This window comes from Anastrepha ludens, chromosome 6 (genome assembly GCF_028408465.1).
Source record: "Anastrepha ludens isolate Willacy chromosome 6, idAnaLude1.1, whole genome shotgun sequence".
Lineage (NCBI taxonomy): Eukaryota > Metazoa > Arthropoda > Insecta > Diptera > Tephritidae > Anastrepha > Anastrepha ludens.
In genome coordinates this window covers 2,356,387-2,382,181 of record NC_071502.1, presented here as the reverse complement: position 1 = coordinate 2,382,181, position 25,795 = coordinate 2,356,387, and the positions used below count along the sequence as shown (strand labels likewise).

General features: G+C 33.9%; 1 protein-coding gene across 11 annotated transcripts; it reads right to left on the bottom strand.

The window, feature by feature from the left end:
- Positions 1-1,120: 1,120 nt before the first annotated feature.
- Positions 1,121-24,382, bottom strand: LOC128867973 (serine protease inhibitor 42Dd-like). Of its 11 annotated transcripts, none has more exons than XM_054109627.1 (5): positions 24,178-24,382; positions 12,097-13,022; positions 11,874-12,015; positions 11,520-11,702; positions 5,635-5,653 (listed from the first exon to the last, which is right to left on the bottom strand). In XM_054109627.1, the coding sequence occupies exons 1-4, from the start codon at positions 24,275-24,277 to the stop codon at positions 11,524-11,526; spliced, it is 1,347 nt and encodes a 448-aa protein (XP_053965602.1). In that variant the 5' UTR covers positions 24,278-24,382; the 3' UTR covers positions 5,635-5,653; positions 11,520-11,523. The 11 variants fall into 11 exon arrangements, with proteins under 11 accessions (XP_053965608.1, XP_053965606.1, XP_053965605.1 ...); XM_054109626.1 differs by lacking the exon at positions 5,635-5,653 and adding an exon at positions 6,682-6,744; XM_054109633.1 differs by lacking the exons at positions 5,635-5,653; positions 11,520-11,702 and adding an exon at positions 1,121-1,257.
- Between the last annotated feature and the right edge of the window lie 1,413 nt (positions 24,383-25,795).

Here is a 25,795-nt window from a genome sequence, read left to right as displayed (position 1 = left end):
CACCGATAACAATGCCCGCCTGGAAATCCAACCGAGAATCTCTCTTGCCAACAAGTACTACTTTGGACTAAATAGGCAATTGAGTAGTAAAGTCTTCTCTCGACGAACAAAACTAACTCTCTACAAGACTCTCATTAAGACCGTCCTATCTTAAGACGCAGAAGCTGGGACGATGACAACATACGATGAGATGTCCCTTGAAGTCTTTGAGAGAAAGTTTCTGTGGAAGGTTTTGGACCTTTGCACGTCGGCAACAGTGAATATCGCAGGCGTTGGAACGATGAGCTGTATGAGCTTTACGACGACATAGACATAGCGCAGCAAATAAAGATCCAGCGGCAACGCTGGTTGGATCATATCGTCCGAATGGATACAAACGCTCCAGCTCTGAAAGTATTCGATGCGGTACCAGCTGGTGGTAGCAGAGGAAGAGGAAATCTTAATCTGCGTTGGAAAGATCAGGTGGAGAAGGACTTAGATTCACTTGCTATGTCCAACTGGCGTCGGTTAACACTAGAAAGAAACGACTGGCGCGCTTTGTTAAACTCGGCCAAAATCGCTTAACCGTTTATCGCGCCAATTAAGAAGAAGAAGAACAGTACATACTCTTTAAACTATTTGAGGATTCTTGAAATCAAAATGCGTACACAACATACCTACACAGATAATTTTCCACTAGGCTAAAACTTGTTCGTCGTCCAATTCTTCTTCTTCTTCTTCTTCTTAGCCTTTATTATAGGTTTGCGCCAGTTTTTCACCCACTTTACGGTTAAAAATTAGCAATTTACGGCTGTAAGTTAACCAGTTAGATACATGAGTACATATAACATTATGAGCATTACAAAATATTAAAAAAATAAAATTTAAAAAATATTTCTAATTCTCGAATATTGAATCACAAATATCAAAGTGATTTTGTAAAAAACCAAAATTCAATAGTTACTTACGGTTATGGTTATGGCTGTGGTATGACACCACTAATTGAGCGTTTAATCTTAAGTTGAGGAAGCATATCAACTGTATACACTCACATACTTACGCATTTTTACAAACATTACTTAATGAAACAACAATAATGTATGAAATTATTTTATTATTTTTTTATTATAGGAAATATTCTTTAGTTAAATTATTATCAAAAATTAATTAATTGCCCCATAAAAACGATGCCCAATTTTTTCGAACGTAGAATATACACAAAGGGATGGTCTGCAACGAAGCGCCTACGTCTGAAACCCACGCCAATAATTCGCAAAACTGAAATGGGTTAAGAGCGATACTTGGGTTAGATTCAGGTGTTATTTCTCGATAAGAAACCCAGCTTGCAGAGAAACATCACATTTACAAAATAGGAAGTCGAACAATTCGGTATTTTTGGTATCCAATGGGTCATGCATTCATATACATATACATACATATACCAAGTTTCTATATACTAAGCTAAAATCAAGTTACTGTATTGAACATTTGTTAGATCCTGTAAGTCTTCCCATGAATAAAAAATGGTTTTCTGCTGGTGAAAATGGTTTTTGAAGTATGCATTTCTAATGATTATTACTATACATATACTTGTACATACATACATACAAGACGAAATATCTGAAATATAAATAATATTTTAATATTTTTTTCATTTTTTAATCATCCAATGAACTTATTTTGGATGCCAACATAAAAGCGGATATTTTACAAAAACTGATGGAAATTAATGACTACCAGTGCTATTCGTTTTATACATAAAAATTGTATTCCTTTCTAATTATAATTATAAATTTTCCAATAAAGTTGATCATAAAAATATTTATATTATTATTTTCTTTATTTATAAAAGAAAAAAAAAAGTAATAATGGGCATTAAAACCATTTTTTTGTGCTTGGCCGAGCTCCACTTCCTATTTGTGGTGTGCGTCTTGATGGTGTTCCACATATGGGGGACCAAGAAATACACTCGGAGGCTTGCCACTGCCTGCCGAGAGGCGATGACTGCTAGAAAACATCTTTTCTATCGTTTGGATCATGGATAATCATGATTAATTTATCTTAATTCAGTTAGCCATCAAACATTTTAATTTCATATAAATGTTTGGCATACATTTGTAAGATGCGGCATTTTTAAAAACTGTATACGTATGCGGCATGTTTACCATAAATGTGTACCTTTCAAAAGCATTTTTGGCTGAGGGAGAGCAACAAGTCAGGTGAAGAGTAAGGATCGAGTTAGAGGAGATAGGGATTACTGTTTTGCTTGGAGTATTTATAGAGCTCAGTGTAACTGAGAAGAAAAACATATGAGAACCCGCGTGCCCTTATTTGCATACGTAAGCTGATTTGAAAGCTTGGGTAAACATTTTTAAATTCATACATTCATAACTTAACCCATTACGCATATGAGCCTGTATATGGTATTGCAGTTTTGATTCAATTTTCTTTCCCAATTAAGTATTATAAAGTAATTCAAACTATTCCATCCTAATCCATTAAATATATATTTAGCAATAATAAAAGGCAACAAATTGTCCATGATTATATGACATTTCGAAATAACCTCACTTTTGTGCAAGTGGGTGAAAAAGCAGAAATGAAGAACGAGTGATTAAATTTCAAAAAACGATAACAGAGTAAAACATAAGTACTTTTTGACAAAAAATTTTTGACAAAAAAGGAGTCGATATACTCATCTTTCTCATCGAATAATAACTTTTCCGCTTTTTAACTGTTTTCTGTACTTTGCAACTAGTTAGTTTTTGTAATTGGTTCCGTGGAAAGAAAATATAAAATTTGTTCACTATTTTTCTTTTAATATGCCTTATTGATAATTAAATAAAGCTGTTGCCGCCGTGAAACAGGTTTTTTCCAACGCTTTATATATTCATGCTAAAGGGTTAAGTTGCGTCTATTCGACAACTTGACTACCATTATTGAAAATTATGTGTTGATAAGAAAGAAAACTTTTACAGTAAGGGAAATTGAGAGTGCAAAGTAACAGTTCACTTGAAGGGGAAGCTGATAATTCCTGCAGGAGAAAGGAGAAAACTGCTGGTTCAAGGCAGTTGCAATTTACGCAATCAAACAATGCGACAAACTGATTTTAAAATACATAGTAAAAAAGAAGAAATTCCATCGGGAATATGTAAGTACAAAGGAGTGTTAAGGTTTGTTTAGTAACACTGAATCATTCAAGCAAAGTGCCTGCAAAAAGTGGAAGTAGATTCCAGGCGAAAGTGAGTGGAAAGCCAAGAGTGGTGAAATGAATCGTACACACACACAAACATCTGCACGTGATCTTTATCTTTCTTGATTTCCGTTACCATCTTGATGATAAATTTAAATTTCATTAAGCATTGAACGTCAAATGCCTATCTGCACCGACTGGGCTGGAATTAATGTTCTCGCATTTTCATTTATATTAATAAACACAACCACTAATTTTCTTTAAAAATGCTGCTGGAAAAGCTACTTCGCTCACCGAAGTTTTGGTTTAGCTGAAAGAGAAGGTTTGTCTGGAATAAAAGGTATGAAATCGTATGTTATCTGGAATCGACCCAATGATATGAAACCCTTTTTTAACATGACATTTATTTATATGCAAGTAAATGTATGCAGTTACGTATGTAAGTTTTTAAATTTTATATTTTACATGTACTTAGTATATACATAGATATGAATGTATGCATGTATGTGTATATTAGCATGCTTTCCCTTAATGCTACTTGGCTTTTTGTCCAGCAAATAAAATGCAATTTCGTTTATTTTTTATGTAGTATGCGAAAGGTCTATCTGCTATAAAAGTTCTTGGTGGTGGTCTAGGCAAGGCGGATCCCGTAAATCCAAACATCATAGCTGTTACGAAAAATACAACATTTACGAAAACAATTATATTTATATATTTGATATTATATATTATATTTGAAGTATATGACAACAATATTTTTTATTTAATTTTTTATTACTTTTTATAAAGGTCCCTATTAAATCCTTCTCAGCTATAAGAAATTAAGGAATAATACTTGATAGTAAAAGTCTTTAGGATCAAAAAAATCATTTAAGCCTTAACAACAATGGCGGTGCCTTGCCTTTGCTCTTAAGAGATAAGGTTCAGGTTGATCATAAGACACTTATTAGTTAAGTTAGCTTTGTCGATCTATGTACTATAAAAGGCCATCTACATTCAATTTTAGTGCTCCATTAAAGTCCGTTTTAATTGAAAGTAATACATTTTTACTTACCTGTAATTCATACGCATTTACAATTTTTGGAAGAATTTTCGGAAGAAGAAACATCGGCCGTAACGACCGCGCTGTTAGTTCTGCCTTTTCCAAACTGTATAAAGGAGCAAACAAACAGTCGGCGCACTTGCATTTCGGCACCACGTTACTGTTATGACTGTTATGACTTCGAGCTTGTAAGAGACTTCGCTTTTCTAGGAACCAGCATTAACACCGACAACAATGTCAACCTTGAAATCCAACCGAGAATCTCTCTTGCTAACAAGTGCTACTTTGGACTAAGTAGGCAAGTGAGTAGTAAAGTCCTTTCTCGACGAACAAAACCAACATCCTACCAGGCTCTCATCATGCCCGTCCTAACGAATGGCGCAGAAGCGTGGACGATGACAACATCCGATGAAGCGACGCTTGGGTTGTTTGAGAGAAAGATTCTGCGGAAGATTTTTGGACCTTTGCACGATAGCGACGGCGAGTACCATAGGCGATGGAATAATGAGCTGTATGAGCTTTACGACGACATAGAAATAACGCAGCGAATAAAGATCCAGTAGCTTCGTTAACTGGGTCATGTCGTCCGTATGGACACACACGCTCCGGCTCTGTAAGTATTCGATGCGGTAGCAGCTGGTTGTAGCAGAGGAAGAGGAATGCCTCCTATAAGTTGGAAAGATCAGGTGGAGAAGGACTTGGCTTTACTTCTTGTGCCCAATTGACGCTGATTAACACACGCACATGAAGTGATTGGGGAGACCCACGGTCAGTTCTTAAGCTGTCACAATTTGACCAGTATTGACTATTTTTCCTTTTTTATTTGAATGTTTATTATTTTTTATAACATCATAGCACATTGTCTATCATAAAAACGAAAACTTCAAAGCTTACACAAAAATTACAAAAAATGTATATTACAAAATTTTTATCACGATCTGGAGTCAGTTGTGACTCACGGAAAATCCTAACATGAACCGTCATTTCTTGGCTTGCCAATAGATCTTGACGGTTTTTACATACGAATTCTACGTATTGATTTGCTTCTAGCATAAAAATGGCGATTGCCAACGATGGAAGGTTTATTTGTGCCAGCTTGGTGATGATTGGGAAGCTTCAAGAGAAGAGACCAGAGGATAACTAAATCTAATTGAAAATCTACATACATTTGTATACTGCCGCTTCGTCTTCACTTTATTACTAATTCTCGTACATGTGATTGCAAACACTTTTATATTTGTTAATTTATAATCGACCGCCGTATTTTTGCATCAACCAATGATGAGACTAATAAAAAATATACTCCTATGGTTTCACAAATTCTCCAACAAACAATGGCTGTCCATGAGTTCCACTTCTTATTAAGTAGATAAATGGATGATCGGCGCTGAATCTGGGTGGTTGATGGGCGACGAAGGAACAATACATTACCGTCATAGCTGAAAATAGTAGCGCATGTAAATGTTGGTATGCATTAATTTTCTTCAATTCAAAAGATTAAACGAAATTTTAAGATTTCTCTATGTGGAGTATATAAATTTTGAGCCAAGAAGGTTACGATTTTCTATACCTGAAGGAATCAGATTAGAGATTTGGGTGTTAGAGATCTCAGACTTTCGTCTTTTAACAAGTATTTTTCAAATGTCTCCTTCTAAATTCGAGCGAAGGCGATACGAACGCACAAAAAATGCTCCAACGCTCTATCTTTACGGAGTTAAGAAGAACAAAATTATTTCCAAGCATGGCTAGCAGATGAAGGTGTTTAAATTATGAAAAATGACCAATCAACCGTCCCACAGTCTCTATGAAGTTATAATTTTGTATTAAGAACAGATATCTATCAAGTGACAACACCATGGGCTGAGCCCACGAATACCCTTGATGCCTCTTGATGATATCCAACCATTTTCTGACGGTGCCTTCTATGGCCAAAGCAGTGAGCGCTCCATTTGGTTGCGTTCACAAGGTTGTCCGATTGGAGTCTGCTATATTTCTATATACTTTCGTGTGATCAGACAAAGTAAACCTAAGTAAAGGAAACCCGCAGAAAGAGTTCTGAAAATGCTTTAAGAGCAACTTGGCACTAGCAACCAAGAAAAAATCGGCTTTCCACACACTTTTCATACAGAAGTCGACGACATTACGTACAACGCAAAATTAGATGGTTCTGGTTCAAAAAAGAAAAAACTTAAGTCCACTTAGCACTTTCTGTCTGGCAATCGCCTAATAAAAAGCAGGATTTTAATGTGTTATTGTAACTATTCATCATGAAACGTTCCAAATAAATATAAATCTTTTCTGTGAAATATGACGGTTTATTGGTCTAAAAGCCGGAACAACTTAAGTTAAATAAGAGTTATGTGGAAATGTTGTTTTTGTGTTTATTATTAATTTAAGAACTACGGCTTATTAATTTGTCCAGTAAAAAGCGAAATTTCGGCAATGTCACTGTATATGATAAAAATAAATGGACGATCTACTGTGAACTCTGCCGGTGGAAGTAGTGGTAAAGACCTTCCCAAAATCATACCTGAAAAATATGAAATGATATGCGGACGCAAGAATTAGCATTAATAAAATATGTTTATGTTAAAAGTGACCTAACAACAGTTTTTACATTTTTTTTCCAAATTATTTATCTGCAAAACCCAAACCATTTCTAAGCGTTTGATTGAATTTAGTGACATAGTATTTACGTACAAATAGAAAAAACAAAAACATAAACTATACATTGAATGAAATTTACTTTCCAACTCTTCAAGTGAAGACAATTCAAGTTGGAGGTGTAATTGGGTATGGCGAATGGTGGTTTTTGGTTTGGTTTTTTGTGTAATAGCGGTGCCCCCCCGTAAAACTTTCATGTGAATATCTGTCATCAAAAAGCAAAGAAAACATTTGTTATCCAGCATAAAACTGTTAACCCCCCATTTGTGTGCTTACCAGAAATTAGAGGAAAAGCTCGAACAGGCATCTAATAAATCATACTAAATATCTCGCTTGTGGTAATTTTAAAAATACGGACTTACGAGTTAGCAAAAACAAAAATAAAATTCATAACTGATTTAGCTTTTGGAATTGCCTTTTTATTTTACAGTATTCGAAATAATAATAGTAAAAAAGTTTTTAAAGTACAAGGTGACTCATAATCTGTCATAAAATCCTTCTACAGAAACCTTCATAAGCTCTAAGTCTTACTAAGCCACTCCATCCATCTTCTTTTAGTCATCGAAGGTTGGTACATTTGAAGAATTTATGAGGGCAAATATCGGCATTCTAGGCGCTCTTCTTAGCAACTTGTCCAGCAAATAACAAATTTTGTTTTGAATTAATAACTGCGTAGAAAAATGGTCTATCGGCGATAAAAGGGCGATAATAGTCTTCACCACCACCGAGCGATGTGATTCTATTCATTATCACAGCTAGAGAGGGAAATAATTCAACAAATTCTTTATATATGGTAGTCAACACCTCAATGAAAAAAATTGATATGCGAATTATGGGTGGGGAATATTTAGTTTTTAAAAATAGCTTTTATCACTTTTTGTATATTGTATGTATAAAGTATGATGAATGTCTACAATGAATGCCAATAGATGTACATAAACTGTGTGTGCTGTTCGTAGAATAAGTGTTAAGCACTGGTTAAAAACCAAAATGAGTTCGTCGAAGGTGCAAAACTTCGTAACTGACATTTGTGCCAAAAATGAGATTTGCTTATCGGAGGCTCTTGGAAGTATCGCGTCTTTTTAATTCGATATTAAGGAATACCCGATTCCTTTAGAGTGATATTTTAAATGTGGTGCGGATTCTATACTTTTGGTGAACTATTATTATTTGGCTCACATAGGCTTAATTAATAAGTAAGAGCTCTACGGACCAGTGACTTAGTGGTCTCTTCAGAAGTTATAAGCGCATACATATACGGCTACATTCCACTTCATGAGCTTGAATATTATTATAAATTATAATTGAGATGCCTTAAATATTCAATACGCTTGAGTTCAGTGGTTTATTGATTCCAGGAGGTAGCTCGGGTTGCTGGTAGTAAGCGTCTGATTAAAATGTATGAGTAGCGCGCGCTTTCAATTATTATTTTAATGAAAGAGGCTAATTGAGAATAACAGAAGTGTGCGCTTGGCGAACAAACTAATAAGTGCATAGCGGCACTCGCTTAAACACCTGTTGTTTATAATAAAGGACCGCCTATCTCCTAACTTTATAAACTCTTTTCCACTCGAATGTACTCTAATACTTGTGGTAGTTTTAAAAATATGGACTTACGAGATAACAAAAACAAAATTGATAATCGTTTTAGCTTTTGGAATTGCTTTTTGATTTTACAATATTCGAAATAATAATAAAAAACTAATTTTGTTTTTTGAAAAGGAGTCTCATAATCTATTATAAATTCCTTCGGCAAAAACCTTCATAGGCTCCAAGCCCTACTAAGTAACTCCATCCATTGATGACCACTTCCGCTTCTTTCAGTCATCGAAGTTTGGTCCATTTGAAGAAGTTATGAAGGCAAATATGGAATAAATTTATAAATGATTTTCCTTCCGCATTCTAGGCGTTCTTTTTAGCAACTTGTCCAGCGAATAATAAATTTTGTTTTGAATTAATAACTGCGTAGAAAAATGGTCTATCGGCGATGAAAGGGCGATAGTAGTCTCCACCACCACCAAGCGATGCGATTCTATTCATTATCACAGCTAGAGAGGCAAATAATTCAAGAAATTCTTTATACATTATGGGCACAGAATATTTAGTTTTCATAATTTCTTTTTTTATTGTAAAAAATCTTGAACGTCTAGATTTGTTCGTTACAAATTTTACACTTATGTGCCATAAAAGCGTACAATAGCGAAAAAAGTGAAATTATAGAATTAAAGGAATTCAAACAGCAAAATTTGGCTGGAGGAGTTGTATGGGGCTGCATGGAATAACCCAAGATCGAAGTATATAACAAGATTTTTTACAATTCCTTAGTTATTTGTAGTTTACAATTAGTTATAGTTTGTTTTTGCTTTTACAGCTGTTACATTTGTAGGAAACCTGCTAAGAAAATCACTGCCGCAGCGTAAAATAAACTCCAACAAAATGAAGCATAGGTCGTTGGAAAACTGCCGTCATCATCGCAGTTTCAAATAGAGGGCTTGGCTTAAGTAATGGGAGAACTTTTGTGGTTAATTCACGATAAGTAATTATGGCTATGTACTTTATTTTTATTTTTTGTTTTTTGGTATCGTGAGGATGAGAGCTGAAAGCTACTTTTATTATTATTTTATGAGTCAAATTACGATATTTGAGCGGATAGTGCCCTATTTGCCCTTACTTCAAAAGTTTTCGTTAGTGAAACAACGGGTCGGGAATGGTTTCAACGTTTCACAAGTGATTATTTTGATGCGGGACTGAAGAGGCATGTCGAATACATATATAATTGGCGCGTACACCCTTTTTGGGTATTTGGCCGAGCTCCTCCTCCTATTTGTGGTGTGCGTCTTGATGTTGTTCCACAAATGGAGAGACCTAAAGTTTCAAGCCGACTCCGAACGGCAGATATTTTTTATGAGGATCTTTTTTTCATAGCAGAAATACACTCGGAGGTTTGCCATTGCCTGCCGGGATGCGACCGCTATTCGGAAAATGTTTTTTTTTAATTTTTGGTGTTTCACCGAGATTCGAACTAACGTTCTCTCTGTGAATTCCGAATGGTAATCACGCACCAACCCATTCGGCTACGGCGGCCGCCATAACGGCTGTGCTTTCCTTTTCTACCACGATATATTTGCTTATAATGTCTAAGTGCGTGGACCGAATTTAAAAATTATAACACGCAAATGTAGTCACTGTATCAGCCTTTTGATTTATATTACTTTTTATAAATTAAAATTAAGAATTAATAGCAATATTTAACGTTAAAAATGCATCTATTTTTCATAAGCTTGAAAAAATGCCCTTTTACAGACGCTTATTTCACTTAAAAACAAACACAGAAAAGTAACAAAATCACTTATAAACATTCTTTATTACATTAAGATTCGATTTAAAGCTAGTTTTACTAAATAATAGTCCAAATTCTATTAAAATTCTATTATTACAAATGTTCTTCTAACCGTTTGTAATACCGTGCAGAATAAATTTGAGGAGCGAACTGTCAAACGAACGATGAGAGAGAGAAGAACAGAGCGAAATAAAAATACCCAGTCAACCAAAAGGGCACAATTCTTTTATTATTATTTTTATTATTTATAGGGGCGCTTTTTTGATTTCAAATATACATATATATTACAGAAACAAATATTTTTACAAATACTGAAAATTTGGAATAAAAATCGCACGATTTTGGAAAAAACCTAATTTTTAAACATCTCCTGGGGGTTCTATAGGGACACTACGAGGTTGGGACTTTCACAGTTATAATGGTGTAACCTTGCTCTTTCGAATGGGCGTGGTGGGTGATGCCACGCCCCCTCCCTCTCCGCCCCCCATTCAAATATATCGTGGTAGTAAAGGAAAGTTTTGCCGCCATAACTACTACACATTGGGTGTCACGAATTGAAGCTGAAAGACGTTTCTTTATGTGTGAACAATTACTGCAACCGAAGAAGGTGCTTTACACCTTTCGACTTTTACATGTTCTGATCGACGTATGGTCTGCCTAAGCAGCACAAGAATCGGGATAGAAATTTCGTCTCAGAATCTACATATATGTCACCACAAAGATGTTAGCAAAGTTATGGTGATTTATAGAAAATATTTTGAAGAATAAATTATAACCATTTGCCTGCAATAAAGTTTGGAACTCGGAAATGAAGCAGTGTCTTTCTTGTTAAACACATAAAACAGACCATTTCACAAATTTACGCGGGAGATATCTACCAGCTGATTGTCAAATGTTTTCACAGCTGTCTAGCACAGGGTGTCACAATTGAAAGACGTAGTGCAGCATCCAATGTTCAGTAAAATAGTTAATAATAAAAGCCGATAAATATTAAAATCAATAATTGAAAAAATTAGGAAATTTGAAATTGAAAAGCATAATAACTAATGTTAAAACCAATGTTTTAGATATTTTTACTATATTAACTTTCACGCCCTCCTGCAGCCAGTGCTCAGCCTTTTACCCAGTCAGAAATTTGAGAAGTTATCTACTTGTAGTACTTTACAATATTATTGGCTTCGAAAGCGAGCCTCGAATTTGTTTTTATTTTATACCCTCTTCGGAACTTTAAGGTTCAAGTTACAATATCTTTAAGGCATGACATATACAACAAATATAAAACAAAATCAGAAGAGCCTCACTTTTTCACAATTCGTCATGCTTTTCGGTTGTGACTACGGCATTTAAGGTGTTCACTGTACCCAAGAATAGTGGTATCGATGTAGCTTTATATTCGGGAAAAGTCTTTTGTATAATATATATGAATGGATGGTCGGCATGAAATTCCGAGGACATAACACTCCGTTTTTTACGTATAATGACGCCTAATGAAAGAACAGAAACACACATACACACAAATAGTTATTGCACTTGTAGATATGTAGTGACTTGGCGATGGTAAACATAAAAATGCAGATATGCAAAAAAATCTTTTACAAACTACTATGTGAACCGAATATGTGAATGAAAGAATGAAAGGAAGGCGAAATGCTTACCAGTGGCCGCCGCTGCCTCAGTGCCTTCTTCGTTAACCTCAATGAAGGCCTTGTGTATCACTTTTGATACCTGTAATCGCTCATCGGAGTCGAGCATTTTACCGAATTCTGCATCTCTACTGAACATGCGTTTCATACCAAGCTGTGAATAAGTTCATATTAGATAGTTAGAATAATTTCGAAATGAATAAAACAAAATCCCATTTTAAGAAATACTATTTACATTTTCCAAAGCCTCTTTTAACTCGATTTCAAATTCGGCTTTGAATTTCGGGAACTTCACCATGACTTTCGTTGGGGTTAAGCGTTGAGTGATCTCAGATAGATCAAAGCTCTTCAGTTTCTCATGCAGAGTAGCCAATCCCGTGCGTGAGCTTGGCAAAATTACCAACATAGATAGATCGGAGTCCTTGTAGGGCATTTCCAATACTGAGGCATCCAAATCATGCAGATAGGTAAAACCGAAAGTTGCTTTTAAATTCATCATTGGCACTCGCACCGAATCAACTTCATTCAAATAGAAATTATCATCACGTGTTGCCTCCTTCGGGAACTGATGCTTCCATTCACCCTTGAAGTGAATTGCATTGACCAACACAATACGTGTTTCACCACTCAAAGCAGCCGGCGGAATGAGATCTTTAATTAAGTTGTTGGTCTTGGATTCAACCCACTTATTAATTGTGTTCGCTGCACCTTCGCTATTCGCAAAGTTAATGTTTTCCGCTGAGGAGAAAAATTTAGTCGTTGCAATTTCATTGAATTCCTGTTGCACTTTATAGGTGTCCATGATGTAAATTTTGTTGGCAATCTTTAAAATTGGACTATTAACATAATCAGCCAAGATGTTGTGGAAGGTATTGGCAATAGCTGCCTCGTTGTTCAATGGCAAACCCAGTCCGCGATCGAGTTCTGCAGCTGTTTCACCGGTGGCGCCCATGCGAGCCATGCTCACACATGTTTGTATCGAGAAGGGTGAGTATATTATATTATTTTGGGGTTCCTTGTGGTAAATAAAATTGAAGAGGTTAACCGCGAACTGCGCCGACTTACGGGCGAAATCTTGTTGCGCTGACAATTGACCACGGTGCGGCATATTCGCTGCTGTTGTATGCGCAGAGAGTATCAATGCAATAGTAAAGGCGATAGCTGAAATTCCGTGAGAAAATTTTTATTTATTAATATTAATCGTAAAAGTAAAATAATTCATAGAAATTTTTAGAGTACATGCAACTAAAACAAAGGAATTGGTGCAACAACACACCCATACTCCATATCCAACATACTTAAAGGCTTTTCTTCAATAGCGGGGGCGCTGATATTATGACGGGTAACTCAATGGTTCAGTGAAGCCTATTAATATCAGCAGCGTCCTTGAACAAAGGAAATAGAGTTTGACTATTTCCAAAATCAGTCTTGAGTACGTTTCTGATTTGCTGTACTCAGTGGCGAGGTCCACTACAGTCTCAATGGCTTGCGAATAAGAAATCTTATCCCATATGGGTTACTCTAAGCCACAGATGATTCATCAACTACGAATGCATTTCGAAAAATGTACTGTTTGATGTAGGACGATGCGAATTTTAAAAATATTTTTTTTCTTTTTTATTATTTGCGATGCTATTCGATTGTTTCTAATATTACCAGATGATACCTTTAGTTATATAAATATGTGTCTAAGGTTATAAAGATTTATTTATTTGTCGATCTAAAAAAAAAAACCTAGGCCTGTGGAGAAAACTTCTTTTTTGGGGACTTTTTCTGGTGCATTAAATTAAACTGTAATTTAAACCCTTTACTACATATTTTTTTCTATTTTAATCTATTTGGATATAAAAAAATATTATAATTATATATTACAACGTATCTGCTCATCCGAACTAGAAACGAAAGTCAAAGGATTAGCTGCTACGATAGCCAGACTTCAAATAATCTGAAATTAAAGAATTAAGCGGAATTTTAAACCATGAAATATTGAGCACAAGTTGAACAAGGATTCTTGTAAAATACTAACAATTTAATTTTTGGTACCTCGGATGAAATTTTCTCATGAGTAAAGAATATGTCAAAAAAATTCAGGTAGTATTTATTCAAGTAATATAGAAATCAGATTTCGCCCATCAGAGAGAGCATGAAGTCACATTAGTCTAGTTTAGTTTTACACTCAAAATGAGAAAATTAAAAAAAAATTTTTTTGTATAATTGAAAAAAGGCAACTTTTGCATTTAAAGTTATGCTGAAACGATTTCAGTCCTAGTGAAAATTTTGTTATTCTTATAAAATTTGTTGTTTTGAAAGTGCAAATCTCATTTTTTGCTCCGTTTGACCTTCTTTCCTCAACTCTTCTTAACATTTAAAACCTTTTTAACCAAATTTTGAATTGTTGAACTAATTTTTAAAAAATTTACATTTCGCATACTTATAAACATCAAATTTTAATTAAAAGAGGTTAAAAAAAATGTCAGGAAGAAAGTATTAAAACGCCGGAGCCAGAGAACAAAAAAATTCTAAACCAAGTTACGAAAAGTCAACTAATTGGATTAGGATGACGTCACGAAAATCAGCTGAGAGCAAAATAACGGTCCCACGATAGATGCCACCTCATTATTTTCTCCATCGCGGTATTTATTGAATAATTATTGAAAATAACTTATATTCTCTACAGTATTTACATATAAACATATACATGTATAGATTTAATTTATGACAAAAATTAATTATGTTTTGAATCATACACACGGGATGTCCTTTCATTCATGAAATGTAACACAAATATAATTGCTTCTGTTTTGTTTTTATGTTTTTTGAAGATAATTAACAAATACCAATTGAACGCCACGTAAAACATCCTGAATAAGTTTCGATGGGGTCAGTGCTAACTAAAGGGTTTTCCAATAACAGGTGTTATTTTGAATAGCCCGCTATTTCGGTAGATGTCACTTTCGAAGCTGCCATTTTTTGATATTTGACAAGTAGAAACTACGCCATTAATATAAATGGATCCATAGACGCCTAAAAAACGCGTTTTAATTATTAAAATTCACTATAAAAATGGTGAAAATTTGGCAGAGACGATTCGTAAAACTCGAACATTTATGGGTCATCGTGAAGCACTTTGTCGGACCGCAATTCAGAACTTGGTGAAAAAATTCGAGCTGTTGGGAAAAGTGAGTGATGTGAAGAATAAAACCCGTGCACATCGCTCAAGAACAGCCGGAAATATTGCTGTTGTAGTCGAAAGTGTTGAAGAAAACCCTGGTTTGTTCATTCCTCGTCGTTCTTTGGAATTAGGCATTCCACAAACGTCATTACACCGTATTTTGCATAAAGATAAGGGTATTAAGGCTTATAAAGTCCAGTTAACACAAGAACTCAAGCCGATCGATCATCAACAACGTCGTGTCTTTCTTGATTGGGTCGTTGCAATGCATGAACATGATCCGGGATTCCATAGAAAAATCATTTTGAGTGATGAGGCCCATTCTCACCTCGGTGGCTTCGTCAACAAGCACAATTGTCGGATCTGGGGCTCAGAAAATCCAAGAGTTATTGTTGAAAAGCCTCTCTATCCTCAACGTGCGACTGTTTGGTGCGGTTTATGGTCCGGCGAAGTCATTGGACCTTACTTTTTCGAAAATGAAGCTGGTACAACAATCACGGTGAATGGTTTGCGCTATCGAGAGATGATAAACGATTTTTTATGGCCGGAATTGGATGGCATTGATTTGGACAACGTTTATTTTCAACAAGACGGCGCTACGTGCCACACAAGCAACGAAACCATTAATCATTTACGGGAATAACACCTCTTATTGGAAAACACTTTAGTGTGAATATTGGAATTAACATAGAAAATATTTGCCGGATGAACTCTTGCCTTAGGCTACAGAATGAAATTCAAAGAGCTATTTTGTATTCACGGATGTTTTGTAGCTTTATCAGTATAATGGTCGAAAAACCGAACTTGAACTCTCTGCAGAATGCCGTTGATCTACTTTGAAAGCAGACATTTCTCGTAATAGAATTAATACAGAGATTTTATTCAAAATATTCAAAAAGTTTGGCAGAATTTCGTAAAAATTAGAGAAATTGCGATACCAAGTATAGAAAGTTATCCGCGTCATCGTCTGTAAAACCCAGTGGAACTTTTACAAATTGCCAAAAAAAATATCTTTTTCGAGTTTAAGAAAAAATTATTTATGTTTTTGTGATTGCGCGCGAATAGTTGTGCCCTGCTTATTTTTTCGCTAACTTTCTAAACAAATTTTATTTAGTGCTTAAAAATAAAAGTTTATGATTTTTAAATTTACGTCTTATAATTTGAACACCCTTCGTATCACATAGAATAGAGAATTTAGTACATATATATGTGTATATGTATGTACGTGAATATTTGTTTTTTTTTGCCCCAACTTACCGCATACGAAATTCACTGTTGAGAACATTTTTTATTGTATCAATATTTAAAATCTTTACACAATTGCACTATATACATATACCGATTTGGACATATGTATGGATGTATGTATGTATGCCTATACAATCTACACTTTACTTTTATTGATAAACTTAATTTTTGTTATGTTGTGACTTTGGAAAAACACAAAACGGGATTGAAAATTTTCCCTGCACAAAATTAAATTGTTTTAGAACTTTCTATACTTATTAAATTTTTTTTATAAAATATGTGCCAGTATGTATTTTCGTATGATATTAAATGTTTGTTTTTTGCTTTCAAATTGGCGAGAACTGTGACCGACCCGCTAAATGATCAAAACGAAACTGACTAAAATGTCATCTTTTTACTCAATATGATACTTATCAGTGTTTTTCAAAAAGTAGTAACAACAACAAAATATTAATCAATACCACATTAAATAAGATGAATGAGAGCTATAAACAAAAGAGAATGCAAATAGTTTCGTTTTTTTTCCTAGTCAAGTAGGTATGTTCCGTTGGGAAATACCGGGTGTTTGTAAATTTGGTGGCATTTCCTGTTTATAATTCATTTTGCGCATATTAATACATTTTAGGGAAAACTGAATATTCTCTCATTATAAAAATTAATTCTAAAGATACCATCGATCACAGAAAACAAATGTCTCAAACCGGAACAGAATTTACACCTCAATACTTATATATACAAACATACAAATGTGCATTTATAGTGGGCCAAATTTAAAATGGTTCTCATAAGTGTGTGCCTTGTAACAAATTTCGCCATGAAATACCACAATATCTAGAAACACTTTTCCATAGCGGTCGCCCCATGGCAGGCAAATACAAACCTGCTTGTGCATTTCTGTTATAAAGAAGCTTTTCAAAATAAAAAAAACACTTCTACCGTCACAATAATGCTAACAACATTAGTTGAGAAGAATCAATAAGTGGTAAACAACACTCCAGACTCTAAATTAGCAATGCTGAGCAAGCCAGTAATTTAATATCCGCTACCAGCCGAGTAAGTGGAACATTGCGAAAATCCACAAACTGCTAGCAGAGGTAGTTTAAGCCTAAATTCATAAGTTTGATAATTGCAAAATAAGTAGTAGTCCGTAGTCAATAGTTAGTTGTAAGATAAAGTTTAATAAACAAAAGCCTTCCGACCAAAAAAATAATTTTCTTTCGGTCTTGTAAATGTAATGTAAATAAGATCGTACATACAAAAATTCGTTTTCAAACCACTACTTTCCGTAAAATATTCTCATTCAATAAAAGTCATGTTTCCATTGTTTGATTTACAGTGAAGTCAATGAAGTTCGTAAAAAACGAGGTCAACGTAAAAAAACTAAAAAAAAAAAAAAAATGGTGTATGAAAACGAGTGCCTACAGGAACTGCCTTGTGCATAAGAATTTGTAAAAACCGACATCACGCGGCTTCTTGCATGAAAAGTAAGAACTTTGAAGGCATATCAGAAAAAATTAATAACACCCAATATACCTCACCCCGCATTCATACGGCTGAGGGAATACAGAAGCTTGGGCATTTAGGAGTAGTAGTAACTCGGCTCATAATTATAAAGTTTTGTTAGCATTTTTTTGTTTTTAAACAACTTTTCTTTCTAGTCTATATTTCCTATTAACTTTTTTTTTTACGTTAACCCAACCAAACTTTTCAGTTTTGTTACCAAACCTTCCCTATTTTGACACTCTCTTCTTAGTTTCCTCACACAACTCATCTATTATTGTGTCACGGGGAAGTTACGCTTTGTTTTTCTACTTCAATCAGCGCAATTTCGTATTCTATTAAACTTTATCCATCTCCAAATAAAATTCATTTAGTAATTTCTAATTCGAATTGACGAATTGAAACGCCCTTCTAACCGTTTATTTACTAAATGGAAGAAAAAATACCGGGTGGAACTAGCGGTGAACCTCCTATTTTTGGCGTGTGTCTAGATGCTGTTCTACAAATGGAGGACTAACAGGTTTAAGCGGACTCCGAATGACAAATATTTGTAACGAAGGGATTTTTCAGGCATTTGCCATTGCCTGTCGAGAGGCGTCCGCTATTAGAAAAAACTTTTTCTATCATTTTGGTGTTTCATGCACGCAGATTTGAACCTACACACTTCCGAATGGTAGTCACACACCAACCGATTCGGCTACAGCGGGTGATACTCATCATAAAAAACCAGAAGGTAGTTCCCTTCAAATTTTTCTGATGAATTCACAAACATTTTCTATACATACGTATTTCGTAGTTTACGTATGTTTAGTTTGTGAGCGAAGGAGCGGTTTAAAAATAAAACAACAAATTAAATGCTTACTATTATTGACTGACACATCCAAAATCGCCACTCATTTTTTGTCTGTTTATGACCTTTTCTTTGCTTATCTAGTGTTTAGAATTTTTTAAGAAGCAATTGAAAAGTAATTCGTTTCTTGCAGCTGACAGTCAGGACGAATCTATAGAAGGTGTTATCGATTCCACTGGTAGAACATTTTTGCGGGCTATTGCCAAAATTCAGCTTCAGGAAGAAGAGGGATAGAAAATACAAATACTCTTACTTTCGCAATCAGGCCTCAATCAGCGGATGAAACAACACCATCTTGTATAGATTCGCCTTTCTGGTAGCCTGATTTTGATGGGGATATTATAATGGCAGCAGAAGTCAAATGACTAACATGGCGATCAAAATCATTGAGTTGAACTGCTTCCTATTTTTTATCATTTATTTTTAATATATTCTTCTATCAGTCTCATATAGTGTATATTGCATATTTACAAGGTGGCGCAAACTATTCATTTGAATTTTGTTCTTGAATACAATAATTTTTTTACTTAATAAAAAAATTGATTTTGATTTCGCCGTTAACGGAGCAGAAGAATGCGAATTATTTTTTGAAGGAGTTTCTTGAAGAATGTGAATTATCTGTGGCTTTTATGTATTTCACGTAGGCCCACGGGAAGAAGTCAAAGTCTCACGATATCGGAGGTCGCCCTCCCGTGAGATAACGATGCTCTCGAGCTTCCCATCCAGTTAGTGAACGGTTCCAATATTAAGACTAAATAAGTACTCCTGCTAGATTTGGCAGCTCGAGCACACACCTATTGAAGATTCCTTTAGTAGAGACAGAAGAGCCGTTGAATTTTTTGTTTATATGTATCCACCAAAAACTCTTCGCTCGTCTAAGTATATCTTGGTAAGTGCGACCAACATTTTCTAATTGCTGATTAATACAAAAAAAAGCTTACCTGTAAAAATTGGAAGTCATTTTTTCTTAAAACTCCATGGAATCAGTTTTTAAAGTTTTTAATAAAATTTCCCGCTAATTTCGATAAAATGCATAATTTTCTGTAAAACGGAAATCAGTTTTTCAAATAATTTTTCTTTTCAATAAATGCTGTTTTACTCGCGAATATATTTTATGCCTTTAACACTAACCGTACCGCGCCCGGTCAAATGACCGGTTATCTAAATAATATAAAGGCTGCACTTATAATCTCTTGTTTCCTTTTGTATTATATAATACAAAAGAAAAGAAAATGTATGATTTATTATTTTATTGTTATTTGAAAATATTAATTATATATTAGAAAAAATTAAAAATTTGCTTTGAAAAAAAACAATTATTTCATAACCGGTCAAATGACCTGTTGCGGTAAGAATAGGTATACGTGATACACCGATACGGTTAGTGCTAAAGGAACGAACTCTGCAACCACTGCAACGTCGATTGTGGTTAGTCGCAGTCATTTTGTCGCAGATATAAGTATTCTTCAGGCTATCATCTACGAACGGACTCAATCGTCATTAATGTCGTTATTTACTGGCGTCTACACGATTTTGTTTGACATTCGTCTTTTTTGGTGCCGAAAGGGAAACGGAAGAATGAATATGCCTTACACTGCGAAAACGAAAAATAATGAATGAGAAGGGGAACCTTGAGGATAAACGTTCCCACATTTAATGTACTTAGGAGAAAGGCCATACACATATACATATATGTACATATATAGCTAGGTTAGCAACTGCCTAATTATTACACTTTTGTTCTTTGACAACTAAAAATATTGCTATTTATGGTATATACGCAGGTCCACTAGCAGCTTAACACTTTGCCTATTTATGACGCTTTAAAACTCTTTAACTTTGTCACTTTATTTATTTCTATGTCTTCTGCTACACTCTAATAATATTATTTTCAAATAATTGGTTTTCCTAATATAAGTTTTCTACGGGGAATTACCATTCGATCGATAGCTAAAGCTAGTTTTGTGCTGTAGACAACCGTGCAATCTCGTATCCAACTTCCTAACAAATAAATAACAATAAAATAATTTAACAACAGGCTCTTCATATTTACTCTGTTGCTTGCTCACCCTACTGTGTTTTGCATTTTGCGTCAAATTGTAAAATTATCTCCAATACTAAAAGTTATTTTACAAACTAATTATTTTTTAATGACTATCAATGCGTTTCAGTAGCTCGAGCGCTTTATTCTTCTGACTTACATATCTATGTACATATATACGAAAACATATCTACGATGCCATTACAGGCACACTCCAAAGACTCATCAGATATTTTAGTAGTTCATGAATTGCTATTTGATGGAAGAGATCATACTAGTCTAAGTGTGGCTAGAATTGTACCAGTTGCAAAATGTGCCATTAGAGGTATTTGCAAAATAAACATTCTTCTATTATGCTTGTTGTTTTTATTTTTGTTATGTTTCCATGTAATCAAACCATGCGACGAACTGAAAACTCGCTCTTACAACTGCATATTTCACTTCTTTCCAGTTTATTCTGAACGTATTAAATGTTCGAAACATTAGGAACATCTACTTTAGTTGGCAATACTTATCTCCTCTTCGGTTATTATTTTCGCAAAGTGATAGCAAAAATAAAAAGTGAGTAAGCGCAAAGCTCAATTTTCGTAAGGAGTGATAACATTATAATTTTGCAGTTAAATTCGAGAATAAATATTTATTTGATTGCAAATAACTTTTAATTTAATAGTGCACTAATAACTTCGAAGGTTAACTACACTTTTGAGGTATTTTATTACTACTTTTCATTGTTCTTTCTAATTCTCGTCTAAATAATACACCATGGTTCAATGACTTTCTGTATTATAATTAGTGTAGTAAACAGATTTTTAAATAACAAATATCAATTTTTGCTACAAAAAAAGCCACACATTTTTGGGTTAATCATTGACATTGCTTTACCTAATTTCAGTATAAATAAACATTTGAAAAATGTATTTTAAAATGAAACCATATTTAGTCGAACAAGAAAATTAGAACTAAGAAAAAAATGTGTGTAATATTTTTATTTATATTAAAATTTAATTTATATTAAAATATTTTTGAAATCGTCATTTATGAATGGTTATTCACTTTTTTAAATCGCTCAGAACTGGCAAGTTTCGTCGCAAATTGAACTAACAATTTTTGGATCTATTAGAAACCAGTTCGGTAACTGACACAACCATAGTTCATTAAATGGCATGATGCTAAACTGATATTTCGTAGAACATTCCCATGTTAAAAAGATACCAGCTGCTAGCATTGAAAACCCGCAGCAGACGAACTCTTCAGCAGCAAGAACAACTGGTTCTAAGGTATGTAATTCGGAACTATTGTACATGGTTTGACTGCAGAGATGTAGTCGTATACATATGTATTTATGTATGTGAATGTGTTACGCGCTTTTATTTTCTTGTGATGGCATAAAAAGAAAGCCTCTAGTGTTATAAACAAAAATGGGTTTCTTTATTAAATGATGCCGATTGAGGCAACGATGAAGTTTCCTAAAAACTTTTTTTCGCTTTTGAAATGTAAATACTCGTATGTATACTTATGTGTATATTTATAATTTTGGATTTACGAATTTCCACACAATAACAAATTTATTGTATTTATGATTGAATTGTTTTCCGAACTAAATGTTTGTGTCAGTCAGCTGGACAGAATAAATGCCGCACAAAAAAAAAAAAAAAAAAATAGCCAAAGAGGTTATTAAAAAAGTTAATATTATTATGGAGTTATATACACATATTTATATAATATTTCTCCACATTACTACCCTAAATCCATATTTTATATTACAAAAAAAAAAAAAAAAAAAAAAAAAAAAATAAATAAAGAAAATGAAATAAAATTATTGATAGCCTAACTTTTAAATAAATTTAAATTTTTTAAGTTACCTCTCCATTTCACTGACAATATTTTCCCGTAGTCGAGAGATAGAAGACTTTTCAGTTAAAACCCATACTATTCAACAACAGTCGGTTCTACGTTGCCGAAACGACCCGGATTTATATCCGGCCAAGGACTGTCACTCCAACAGCATTCACCGTATATATGCAACAACAACAACAGGCAGAAGGCAAGAATATAGTGAAGAGAAATTTTCTAAAAAAAAAAAACACTTCTCCAATCGTATCGCGCGTTTAATAATATAGAGATGCAACTAAAAATGTTCAGTTTTTGAGATTTCATCATCCATTAAAATAACCGGCAGATGAGATTATGCTCAGCCATATAAAATACACAATATGGCGAAATTGGCGGAAATAAACAGAAAACGCCAAACTGATACTAATAAAGTGATCAAATTCAATAATCCAACGGCTCATTATTAATTAATAAATTTTTCACTAACAGACAAATATACAATATAATATTATTTTATTTTATTATTTTATTTTTTTTGAAAGCAGCAGAAATTAAAAATTAATTTTGAATTGAATCCTTTGTACATTGAATACTTTTTCGACACTCCCTGGAGTTAAAAAGAACATTTCATAGAAATGCAAATAATTTTTTAAACAAAACTACTGTATTTAGAAACACCCTGTATGAGTTTTTTATAGGTGAGTTAATTAACTCTGAATAAAAAATTTTAAGTTAAAATAAAATACCCTTTCCTAACTTATGCAATTTTTTTTAGCTAAAGGACGTGACTCGTCCGGTATTATTAATTTATTATTAGCATTTAAATTATACTTTTCAAAATGATTAGATTTTGTTAGCGTGTTTTTAGAATATACATTTTTTGTTGTAAAATAAGAAAAAGAGTATTTTCAAAATTGAAATTTGGATTTTTTGTTTGTTAGGGTCTTTTGCGTTTTAGTTGACGTTGAATGCATTTTGATTTCCGCGAAATTTATCACAGATTTAGTATTCTTGTGAAATGCATAGAGCTTTTAGTCACAATCCCTCACAGCTGGTTCTTTATTAGTTTAAGAAGCAATACAACTGTCAACAACCAGTACTGATTTCACTTTTCAATGTGCCTATCTTTACGTGATTACATATCTATAATTTAATGTAGTATTAATCAAAAACAAAAACAATGGATTTGATAAGATAAATAAAATCTACAAAGAAATATTGTCGAATCTTTTCTCCATCGACCTCAATATTCTGCCATCTGTTCGGATGTACATACATAGGTATGTATATATGTACTCATATGTTCCTTTGTTTATGACGCATCTTTTGTTTTATGAAATTGATCACTTATGTTATGTATGCGTATATGTATGTACATACATATAAGTATGGGCGTATGAAGATTTGTAAACACTCCCGTACTGTCATTTCACAATGTTCTCACTGAGCACCACAACTTTAATTGACACCAACTCCAAAATGTCTTAGATTTCCTTGTTTTGACATAATCAGTGATTTTCGCAAGAAATTTCTTAGATTTCCTTGTTTTGACAACAACAGTTTTTCTCGCAATAATGCTCAGCATTGATCACTTTATTAATGTTTGGCATTCGCCAATTTCCCCACAAGTTTCACAATTTTTGTTTATTCACTTGACAATTATTTAACTTACCAAATTTGTTATTCGTTCCACGTCTCCACTGGTGATTCCCAACAGGTGCGGAAGTCTTCAATGCGTTGTGTACTGGGCGTCTAATAAATGACATCAACATTTGCCGATCAAATTTTTTTTTGGCTTGCTGGAGTGTTTACATGGATAAAGTATTTATATGTGCCGGCTAGCAGACACCGCTCAAAGTGGGAGTAAAATAATAAACGAACGCAAAGGTTGAAGAGTGAATGTGAAGGAATTACTCTGTTTTCATGCCACTTTTGGTGCAACACTGATATTTTTTCCCAGCAGAAACACACTGACGAAAACTGAAATGTCACCCTGTGTTAGTCAATACCAAAACCTTTCTGATTGAAGTTATATGGAAAATGATTGAAGGTATAAAGGAAAATTTTAAAATATAAAATCTTATGTGATCAGCTTTTCAATGTGAAATGAAATATGTAAAAGGCAAATTTAGTTGAACTAAAATTTGCATATTTGTAACGGTATTTTTGCATATTCGGTTCGTTGAATGTTCAATTAATGACGCAAAAAACTCTGTAAGCCAAATAGTAGAAAAATAATATTCTGCATTGGTCTCCGACTATCACCCAACGCGAACGGTTGTGATTTATCTGAGTGCGCATATATATTCAGTGAATAACTATCAAAGACTACAAACTGGTAAAACCCACAAAACAAAAGAACGAACAACAGCATACCATATTGTCAAACAAACAAACAACAATAACACAAACCCAAATAAACGTGCAGCTGCACTATCAACAACTAAAAAATAAACAAGGAACAAAGGAAAATAACAATTACACAAGCGATGACAAAAACAAAGTAGAAAAATGGACGATCCACCGGATCGAGGAAAAGCAAACAACCATCTCGTTTTAACAACGAACAAAAACAAAATACTGAAAAATAATACTAACGCACCAAAATACCTAGTTATATTATATCAAGAATCGAAAACACAGAAACGCTAGTAAAAGTGTCCCCCTTCCTAATAAAAAGGGTTATCGACTCAGTGTGCGGTGGAGAGGTAGAATTGTGTAAAAAAATAAAAAGTGGAAATATTTTAATAAAAACGAAAACTCATGCACAAGCAACAAAACTAATTACTCTCACATCATTCACACCCACCATAAAAGTGGAAGTCACAGAACATAACACCCTAAACACCACAAAAGGTGTTATTTTCTCAAGGGAATTGAAAGGGATACCAGAGGAAATAATCAAAGAAGAACTGAAACACCAAAATGTAAGTGAAGTAAGAAAAATAATGAAAAAAATGGACCAAAGTTTAATCGAAACCGGTTTACTAATCATCACGTTCGACCACCCAACACTGCCAGACGACCTACTTATCGGCTACGAAAAAGTAAAAATAAGACCATACATCCCACTTCCCATCCGATGCACCAAATGCTTAAGATAATAGGTCTATTTATAAGTTCGTGCGGTTTTACAACAGATGGCGTAACTTGATTATTATTCCATCGATCCACATTTCCAAACATTCATTGGAGAGCTACTGTCGTAAGGCACAAACGTCAGTATAAGTTTTTTATTTGAAGCGTAAACAACAATATTTTTACCACACTTGAAAATGTCGAATTTCGTG

What these genes read in the sequence shown, in the direction of transcription:
- LOC128867973 (XM_054109627.1), bottom strand. Translation starts at nt 24,277, where the DNA reads ATGTTGATGTCATTTATTAGACGCCCAGTACACAACGCATTGAAGACT. An exon ending in TAAAAGAGGCTTTGGAAAAT is followed by an intron (nt 12,016 to 12,096) that starts GTAAATAGTATT and finishes ACTTATTCACAG; the next exon opens with CTTGGTATGAAACGCATGTT. An exon ending in TGAGGCAGCGGCGGCCACTG is followed by an intron (nt 11,703 to 11,873) that starts GTAAGCATTTCG and finishes TTCTTTCATTAG; the next exon opens with GCGTCATTATACGTAAAAAA.